Genomic DNA, 10110 nt, shown 5'->3' with positions numbered 1-10110 from the left:
ACCATTAATCACTGACTTCAGGTACACAGGCTATAACTGTATTACCAATGAGTTGCTGGCATATAAAGCAGTCTTCCTACTCTACACACCTGAGTTTTCGTTCACTGCTTCATACAAAGAATTCAATTTATTCATTTTAGTCAAAAAGGACATTAGTCTTGGTCTCAAGGAAATGGAAAGGCAGGACAAAGCACAGAGCTAACTCCTCATATTTTCTATTTAAATTGAAAAAAGTACCCTATAAAATGATAGTGCCAAAAATTAAAATAAAAATAATAAAATACATAAAATAGTGCCAATTCTGCCAATAGGAAAATAAGCAGAAAGTATGAGCTCAAGGAAGACCCAAGGCTTCAAGAGTATTTGCAAAAAAGTGCCAGCGAGATAGTTCAGTGGTATGAGGACAACAATATGCAATATATTAATTATTGAAGCTGTCCTATTAATCGGTTTTGACACTGTCTCACTGCTATGTTTCTCAATAAAATTAATAATAAAACTTAAAATAAAAAAGCATTTCAGGGCTGGTGAGATGGCTCAGTAGTCTAAAGCACCTACTTAGAACAAGCTTAGCAAAGCACTGGGACCGCGGTTCGATCCCCCAGCACCACATGCCAGCCAGCCCCGCCCCCTGGTGGGCTGAACTGGCCACACACACACACACACACACACACACACACACACACAAATAAATAAAAAAGCATTTCAATATCAAAAAAAAAAAAAGAGTTCAGCAGACTAAGCACCTGCTTCAGCAAGCTCAGGGACTGGGGTTCAACACCTCATACCACATGCTACACCGGCCCTGCCTCCAGGCCCACTGAGTGGGCCAAGACCAGGCATGGTGGTGCATGTCTGTAATCCCAGTGCTAGGGAGACTGAAAACAGGAGGATCATTGGGAATTGTGTAGTAAGACCCTGTACCAAATACACTTAAAAAAAAAAAAAAAAGTATTTGTGAAACGTTGAGGTGGGGAAGGGCCAGCAGTGATATGAGCCACTCAGCCAGCAAGTCCTGGACCTACCCTGGTTGAAGCATTTGTCTCACACCCTCCAGCCTTGTAGCAGTCCCCTAAGGCACACTGTGTGACACCTCTAGGAGCATGTGGCCATGGAAAACCAACTACAACATACAGTAAAGTGACTGAAGAGGTGAAGGTTAGCACCTGGGTCCTGGGAACAAAGCCCCAGGTCCCCAGACTTCCCCCAGATTTGAAGACCTAACTCGCTACCAGGCATTCTCTCTCCCCAATTTTCTCTCTTCTGCTGGGTGTGCAGAAGGCCCAAGAAAGAGATGAAGCTTGTAACTTTCAAGTTACTTTGGTTCCATGTAGGTGCTTCAGGGGTTCCGCTCAGATTTGACTAGTTTTTCTCCATGTGTATATGTGTTTACTGTTTTAGAACAGTAAAGTACTATTTAGTACAAGAGAAAGCAACCTTCACCTTGAAGGGCACTGCAGAGTGTATGTTAACCCACTGAAGAATTCCGCCCCATTAATTTGCTAAAATGGAGCGCCCTCTATTATCTGTTTAGAAGGGGCTTCTGAGCACCTGAGATCTTGAGGTAAGTGAACATGATCACCACTTTTATGCATCTTCTCCTTACCATACAAAGCAAGATTTCATCACTCAATACCCATTCCAAATATTTGCACTACAATCCTTGATACTCTTAGTCACTGTCTTTTTAAGTAAAGGTTATAAATTTGGAACCGAACCATTTATACTAGTGAAACAGTGCATTTGTTTTGTGTGTGTGCACATGCGCCACATTGTGCATGTTATTCATTTGATGAACAAAGAATCTAACTTTAAAAAGAACAAAGCACAAGACTAAGCTGCTACAGAAAGTAGCAGTTTCAACACCCTCCCCATAGTCGGGACAGTACTCTGTCAGTCTTCTTGGTTATCCTGATGTCTTATCTTTTCCAATTTAATGCTGGGCAAATGGAGGCTCTAAGAGTAGAGCTCCAGTGTGAACCAATCCAAAGCCTATACTCTTACCATCTACAAATTCAGAAGCCATACGATCTCATGAGTGAAAGGTCTTGACACTTACTATATTTGGTACTAGGGCTCTTCTGGAAGGGAAGGGTGAATGGATTTGTTCAGGATTTCTGAGGTGACTCAGAAAGCATCTTCAATTCTTGGTCTTATGGTCACGGGGGTAAAGAGCGGAGGGCACCTCAAAGGTCACAGAGACCTTATGACCTGGTGATGGGCTACAGGCTTGAGAAGAAACCCATAGCCAATATATCCAGGAACAGGAGCTGGTTCTGCCAAGCAGTGACCCCAGGAGCACACTTCCAATGGCAAGAGGAAACATGTTCTGAGCCTTGCAAGTGAAAAGAACCAGTATGGATCAAGTGTAAAAACATGGAGTTTAAAGCATACATTGAGGATTCTGTCTTCCATAGGCCCTGGGAGAGAGAGCCACTAGAAAGCTATGAAAGAGATGCCTTGTTTCTCTTGCCAGCCTTCTTTTGGGATCTCTCCTTTAAAGGCTTTGCCTGTCATGCTTTGCTACCTAAAGATGATGGACAGCCAACCCTCAATTACCCACAAATGGATTAGCTATATGAGGATTAACTAAGCAAAATTCAAATCCCAGACTGGACTGGCTTTCCTCACCCCATTACCCCCTGATTATTTCTCAAGAAATGAAAGCTAAAGCCTGAGCAAACCTAGCAATGTAAAATCTACTGCCAGGGGTGGTGGGGGACCCACACATAAACAACAAAAACTGTCACTGTTACAAAACTAAAGTCAAAGTGATTGTTGGTTTCTCTCTGCCAGGAAAGACCCTGTGTAGCTGGAGTCCTCAGGGTTTTCTGGGGTAAACTGTGGAAGTATGAGTCCAAGTCTAGGCCCACCAGAAGCTCAGAGAACACAGAACTTGAGAAGCCAGGGCATATGACCCAGGAGAGAAGTCACTGACGGAAAGATAGATCTCAAAGGGGACACCCAGCACCTCTATGCTGGGTCTACTCAGGAGAAAAGCACTATTCTAGAAACAAGGAGAAGACAGAGGAATCTTGATGAGAAGACAGCCAGCTGGCTGCAGAATGCTGACTGCTTGTGGTGCCTAGGCAGCCTACCATTGTTAGAAGGCAAACCTGCCAGGCCCTGGTCCAGCCCGGTGAAGCTTGGGACATCATCACCCAACACTGAGCCAGTCATGCTTGCCTCCCACATTTCCTAAAGCTTTTCTTCCTGACATCAAGCAGCTGGGAAATGAGGGACCAAATGGTACCAAGGACACTAACTAGTGCGTGCCCCTAAGCCTGGTGGTCTTCAAAGTCTGGTAGCCTCAGGGAGCACTTTGAGCAGCCCATGAAAATCGAAGGACAGTGCATGGAGATCCAGCTCCATGGGCCCTGCTAGCCTTCGTTTTTGAGCACAGCCCAATTCATTCCTTCTCTAACCAGCCTGAGAAATGGGGCTGTTGGGAGCAATGAAAGATCTGAGCTACTCTAGCCTTCAGCTGAACTGCACATAAATCTAGCAGTGCCTGGGGCATGTGGGTCATTGAGACCCAGACCATGCCTCACACTTCATGCCTCTCCCTTCAGATGGCCTTTCCCCCTAAACTGAAGTACCAGTCACTGTAACTGGCTCCTCTAATTGTTTGCAGCACTTGGAGTAGCTAGAGGTATGGCTCACAACCAGCTTATGGGGGTGCAAGGAACCAACTTCCAGAGAGCGTTCCATCTGACACTTTCAGCATGCCACACACTATGCCAAACAGATGCCCCTGCCCTTTAAGCAAGCTCAGGCCCTGAGCATGAGAGCCACTAGGTCTTCACCTGCTGGGTTGGGGGAGACCTGGCTACAAGCTAAGCATGGATCAGCAGATCTGGGAGAGTGTGTGCTGAAGGGGCAGGGCAGGAGTGGACTTGTACACCAAGGGACAGTGATGTCAGTGTTATGACACAGACCAAGGACAAAACACACAAAGCCTCAAAAGTTAGAATGAAAACTTTTATCATCACTCCTGTTCTCCCCGCAGAGACTGCGGGGGCGCTAAGGGACACATCAATGGGATCCGGAGGTTCTAAATCTCTTATCAGCTCCTAAAGCCACATATTGGGGTGGCCCAATATAAAGCTACATGTTAGTTTAGTTCCTGAGCAGACCAGCTTTAAAAAACAAAACAAAAAAATACCCTCAAAAACATCAGTCTAATTCACTGCCAGAAACAAAAGCAGGACTTGTCTGAGCAGAAAGGGAGGAGGGCAGCCCAGGTGACCCTAGTTGGAGTTGTGCCAGAGGCGTATCCAGAGGCAGATTCAATCCCAATCCCAGAGTGGGAGGAGGGGTAGCCAGATGCTATTCTAGAGACCCTGTGCCTTATAAGAAGTGACGCCAGGGGAGGGGAAAAAGAAGTTGGTGGCTGAGTTCCTGGGAAAACACCAACCTCCAAAACCACCCTGGCAAGGACAGAGGCTTGGGGGGGCCACCTCTTAAAGGGGTTGGGGGATGGAGCCCAGAAACAAACTTGAAGACTAGAGGGGGAATCCAGAAAGGTTCTCCTTACTACTACTATCTGGGAGCCCTGAGCAGAAAAAGCTCCAAGTCATCCCTGGAAGAGCTGAGCTGGAAGGTGGGCAGGAACCACCTTGCTGGCCTCTCCCAAAAGCAGGGGTCTCAGGCCAGCCACCACTCATTTCTCTACCGTATACCCTCTCCAAGGAGGCCAGTGCTAGCCAACAGGCCACTGGGTGAAGGCCCGGCTGCCCTCTGGGGTAGTCCAGCCCTGCCTTAGATATCCCGCGGGAGCTGGGCAGAAGAGAGTGTTGCTGGAGTGTGCTGGGCCCAGGTTTTCAAGGGCTGGGAATGACTTTTTTAGAGAAAGGGAAAAGGCGGTGTCAGGAACCGAATGGGACGACCTCCACAAAGCAGGCTGGGCAAAGTCCCATGATGGCAGGTCGCTAGGAAGAGGTTCCAGGGGCGGCAGGCCGCTGCTGCTCCCAACCCACACCTGGAAAAAGGGCAAAGAGTGCAGGTTACCCCCCCAGGCCACCGGGCATGCCCCCACTGCCCTCTGGGCTCCTCCTATTCTGCCCGGGCTACTCAGCACACTACTTGGGAGAGTCAGAATGTGCTGTGATAAGAAAATCAAGAGACAGAGAGAAGGCAGCAGGCAGAGACAGATCCCAGCAGGCCCGCCCCAGGTCATCCTTCTTGGGAAAGGTTGCCTGCCTCGCTGTGAACACCATCCACACCTGGCCCCTAGCACAGTGCCTCTGCCCCTCCTTACAGGCATCCAGGAAACCCACCCCCTTGGCAACCAATCAGCTAAGGAGCAGCAGCTTGTCCCTGCTAGAGGTTGTGGTGAGTGCCCTACAACGTTATCTTGCCCTCAGGAACAGTTGGCAGGAACTTGGCAAGGGAGAGGACTGTCAACCAAGAAGAGGCGTGTTTTCCATTCACACAGAAATGTTCAGTGGCCCGGGGAGGAAACACAATTTTTGGGGCGCCAGCAGGACCCCGTAAATACTGTTCCAGCAGATGTGGGTGAGAATCTGGCCCAGCCTTGAGTACCAGCTGCTACTACACGGAGCGCTTAGGGGAAAGGAAGTAAGTAGCTCACTGGTTCTTCAGAAACCCTAGCTATTTGTACACCTAGCTCAGGAGAGTTTAAACAGGTGCCAGTCCTCAGAGACAAGACCACCCATTCCCTATTTCCTGCCCGCCTGCCCCCAGGCCTTGCCTTGACTGAAGGGACCCAGAAAGAGCTCCACTGCAGTCAGATAACAGAAAGTTACTGGCTGGATCATGAGGAGCCCTTTCAAAATCCCAGAGGTCCCTATGAACTGCTGGGAACCAGCAGCCTGGCCCAGTGAGGTGCCAGATCCCCCAGGACAACACTTGTGCAATGTGGCCCACCATCCAAGGAGCCAATGAACACCAGGAAGAGAGCCAAGCAACAGAGTGTAGACGAAGACAGGGTGGGAACCAGGAGCAAGCAACTAGGAAGGAGGGAGCACCAACCAGGCAGGGAAGGGGGACGAAGATAAAGAACAAAGGAGGAACAGGGAGGGTAAAGGGACAAAGCAGGGAGGTGTGCAAAGCAGTGGTCAGCCAGCCGGCCCCAGCACACACAGCAGCTCCTTCATGGGCACAGCTGTGAGAATAGCAACATTCTCCTTCCGCCCATCTTTGCCCTGGCCCGACTCCTACCTGACACTTGTGAGGCCGCTCAGAAGTGTGCACCTGCTTGATATGTCCGTTCAAGTGGTCAGGCCTGGAAGAGAGCCAAGAAGGACTTTAAAACAGAGTATCAGCAAGGCATAGTGGCACAAAACTGTGATCTCAGCACTCAGGAGGCTGAGGCAGGAGGGTCAATGCAAGTTCCAGGCCAGCATGAACTACACAGTGAGTTCAAGGCTAGTCTGAATTACACATTTAAGACCCTGTCTCAAAACAAAACAAACAAAAAACCAAAACAAGGTTTCAAGAAGGGGCACAAACTTAGCCAGACCCCACCAGCTATATCCACTGCTGGGGGACGATTCCTCTTCCCCACCCCAGTATGACAAAGAAAGTCACCAGCCTGATCTGGCTCCATAGGCCTAAGCTTCTCTGCCCTGGTTTTCTCTAGAGGGGGAAGGGAGCATTTGTCTCTGATCTCGCCACATTCTCCCCACACCCCCCAGCAATTCCTAACAGAAACTCAAGGATTTCTAGGACCAGAAGCTGTAGCTTTAACATGAAGCAGGGCTGCCTCGCTGCGGCCTTTCCGGGAGGGGGGGTGTGATTCATTGTCCAGACCAAAGCCCCTTAGAAACTCAGTGTTCCCCTCCCCCAGCCTCTCCCGCCACAGCAGCCAATGAATGCCACCCGGATGGAATTCAGTCCCCAGAGGCCATCGATGGAGCCTTAAGTCCCCAGCTGGGCTGGTAAGCCAGATGCCCGCCAGAGCAGGTGGGCAGGGGCTGCCTGACCGGTAAGACTGGTTCCTGTGGGGCCCCTTGGAGGGAGTTCAGCATCCCTAGGTTCATACACAAGGTCCTCAGGATTCAAGTTAAAAATCACCCTTCTATACAGGCTATTTTCTAAGAGAAAAACAAAACAGCCCTCTGTGTACAAACAAGTGCTCAGTTCCTCATAGGACTCACTAGAAAGTGAATCTAAAAAGAGGTCCTGCCCTCCTTCCATTCTGTGCAGAGAACATAAGAAGGATCTGTGGGTTCCTTGGGCTCTGGAGCCAAGTGAGAGCAGATCAAAGATGATGGCATTAAAGGCAGCTCTGGGTGCCTGGCTCTGGATCTCTGGACCCCAAGGTCATGTGAGGTGCAAAGCTGGAGCCTACTAGATCCAGGATCCCTATTGCTCTGTGCTAGGGGATCTGGTGCCTCAGGAGTGTAAGGAGCCCCAGATGCACTTGTTCCAGTTCCTCCCTCAACAGCCATTTGAGAGGAAGGAAAGTCGAGGGAGGAGCCCAGGCTGCCCCCAAAACGGGGCCCCACGCCTGGTGCCAGAAACACAAAGGGATCCTAGGGAGAAGAATGGCATGGCCTGGTGGCTCTGGCCTGAGAAATCCAGTCCCTTCCCACAAGCCCCAAGGAGGAGAGACAGTAGGGCAAGCCAAAGAACTTGCCTCAAGGAAGAGAAAGCAGCTGTTGGCCACACCATCTCAGAAAGAGGGCCCTTAAGCACTCTCCTAAACCTGGCATAGGCCTGGAAGGGCTAGTGACCCACCCCGCAACAAGTTCTATATCCCCAGGTGTGGTAACTGTCTCAGGAGCCAATACTAAGATGGGGGTGGGGGACTGTCCTTCTCACCTGGAGAAGCCTTTCCCACAGCTCTGGCAGATGTAGGGCTTGCCCACAGACCCATCATGGGACCGCACATGGTAGGACATGCGGTCTTTTCTCTTGAACCGCAGCCCACACACAGGGCAGGAGTAGGGCTTCTCCCCAGAGTGGGACAGCTTGTGCCGGTTGAGATGGTACACATCACGGAAGATCTTGCCGCAGATCTCACATGCCACCTGCTTCCTGGTCCGGCTCCTCTTTCGGGGGCCATCAGGATCCTCAGAGATGGGCAGCCCATTCTCACCCAGCCTTGGAGGAGGAAGGTCGATGTAGCCCAGCTGGAGGCTGGTGACACCATGCTGGGCCTCATGCTGCCGGAGGCGGTTGGCATCAGTAAACACCTTCCCACACAGGCCACAGGGAAGGATGCCTGCCTCCCTGAGGCCCCCAGGGGACCCTAACATTGAGTCCAGCAGGTTGGCCTTCCTTGGGCGACCCCGGCCTCGCTTGCCAGTCAGTGGAGGGGTGCTGGATGCCACACTGGGAAACGGGGAAGTCAGCAGTTGAGGGGACAAGGGTCCAGCCACCATGGGCAAGCGGTCTACCCCTGGTAACACAGGCAAGGAGGCTTGGCTTGAAATGGCTGTACCAGCAGCTCGGGCAGCTTCTTCTTCAGACTGCATGCTGCCTGCGATGCCATTGCTGTTGGCAGCCAAGGCTGCCCCGTTGGTCATGTCCAAAGGGAAACCCAAGTCTGAAGTCCCAGGGGGCCGAAAGAGCATGATGTCTGCCCGAGCAGGGGGCACCAGGATCTGCACATTAGACTGTTTGATGACTTCCTGGCAGATCTCGATGACCGATCTCATCAGCAGGAACTTGGCGGCAGTCATGAGCTCGGGGAAGCTCTCCAGGCGGACCACGATGCGGGAAGTGTAGGCGAAGTCCAGAATGTCCCCAAACACCTTGGAGCTTATGGTGTGCATCTCAAGCTCTCGGCTGCCCCCGGGCCCGCCGCCTGGGGCTGCAGCTGCGCCCCCCACATCAGCGGGACCCCCGTCAGCAGCTCCGCCATCGCCCAACTGGGCGCTGAACACCGACTCAAAGTACTCGCTGCAGGCGGCCAGCACAGCACGGTGCGCTGGGAAGCTCTCATCGCCTACCCGCAGGAGCACGTCGCAGAAGCGCCCACCGTTTTTGCGCTGCTGGTTCAGATTGTGCAGCATCTCCGTACTGTGTCTGCTCACCTGGTAGGTGTAGCAGCCCGACGGGCCGCAGGAAGCGTCGTTTACTCGTTCCATGGCCGCCGCCCCCTCCCCACTTGCCGGGCCGCGGCACCCGCCCGCCCCCTCCCTTCCCCTAAGCCGCTAGAAGCGGGACGCAGCGGAAGTGTCCACACTCTCCACACGTGCGGGCCCGGGGCTCTGTAGTCTCGCAGGTGCGCCCTGCGCACACGCCCCCTACCAGGATCGGAATGTCTAGACTGCTGGGTGCACCACCCCACACATTGCTGCCCCCACCCACGTCGGAACGCGCGCGGCTCTCTTCTCTCAGCCTGCCCGCCTCCCCGTCTTCTACCTTCCGGGAGGGGGGACGCGAGCAAAGAGGTGCGCCCCTCCTGCTACCACGCCTGCCACCTCCCCTCCCGCCCGCCAGGCGGCGCCGGCGCGCGGCCAAGAGGCGCGCGCGCACGTGGGGAGGAGGAGGAGGAGGAGGAGGGGGTCCTCCGCGCAGGCGCGCGCGCGCGTTCCGCGGCTTTTCCCGGGCCCGCTGGGGGCGCGCGCTGCGTCCCCTGCAAAGCGCGAGCCGGGGCGGGGGCGCTGGAGCAGAGGAAACAAAAGGCGAAGGCGGCGGTGGCGGTGGCGAGGCGCGCACGGGGGCGGTGGCACAGGCTCGGTCCTGGAGTCTGGCGGCGGCGGCGGCGGCAGCTGAAGCAAGCGGGTGGCGGCGGCGGCAGCAGGATGGGCCCTTCCCCAGGCCAGGAGCAGGCGGCGGCAGAGCGGCGGCGCTGCGGCCCCGGGCTCCGTGTGTTCGGAGCGGAGGAAAGATGGCAGCGGCTGCACTTCCTCTTGCACTTTCACCCCTGGGGGGAGGAGAAGGAGGGGGCGATACCAACAACACCCCCCCTCGCTTGCAGAAAAGAAAAACCCGAAACGGCCTGCTCGGCGTGGGGTCCCCCGGTCCTGCACGTGTGCGCTGGGATCCCTAGCCCCGATCGCCCGGCGCTACAAACTTTCCACTTTCTTTGTGCCGAGCGGGCCCCCCCCCCTCACCCAGCCGAGGATGCACGTCCCCCCTTCCCTATTTATACACCCCCCCTGTAGCTCCGCTCCCCCCGCTTCCTGCCCCCCC

The 10110-nt window shown here is 53.4% G+C and overlaps 1 protein-coding gene across 4 annotated transcripts in view; it reads right to left on the bottom strand.

Moving 5' to 3' along the window:
• Positions 1-9727, bottom strand: part of Patz1 (POZ/BTB and AT hook containing zinc finger 1) — a 22042-nt gene extending 12315 nt beyond the window's left edge. For 2 of the 4 annotated variants that reach the window (XM_004645509.2, XM_004645506.2), the window contains exons 1-2: positions 7789-9727; positions 6184-6247 (exon numbers count right to left, since the gene is read on the bottom strand). In XM_004645509.2, the coding sequence (XP_004645566.1) occupies positions 6184-6247; positions 7789-9059 (1335 nt within the window). In that variant the 5' untranslated portion in view covers positions 9060-9727. Of the gene's footprint in view, positions 1-3966; positions 4982-6183; positions 6248-7788 lie in introns of those variants that run through there. The other 2 variants (XM_004645508.1, XM_004645505.3) reach the window with 2 other exon arrangements.
• Between the last annotated feature and the right edge of the window lie 383 nt (positions 9728-10110).

The sequence above is a fragment of the Octodon degus genome, unplaced genomic scaffold, assembly GCF_000260255.1.
Source record: "Octodon degus isolate 3935 unplaced genomic scaffold, OctDeg1.0 scaffold00230, whole genome shotgun sequence".
NCBI lineage: Eukaryota > Metazoa > Chordata > Mammalia > Rodentia > Octodontidae > Octodon > Octodon degus.
Note: the sequence above shows the minus strand (reverse complement) of the source record. Positions and strands in the feature narration are given on the sequence as shown.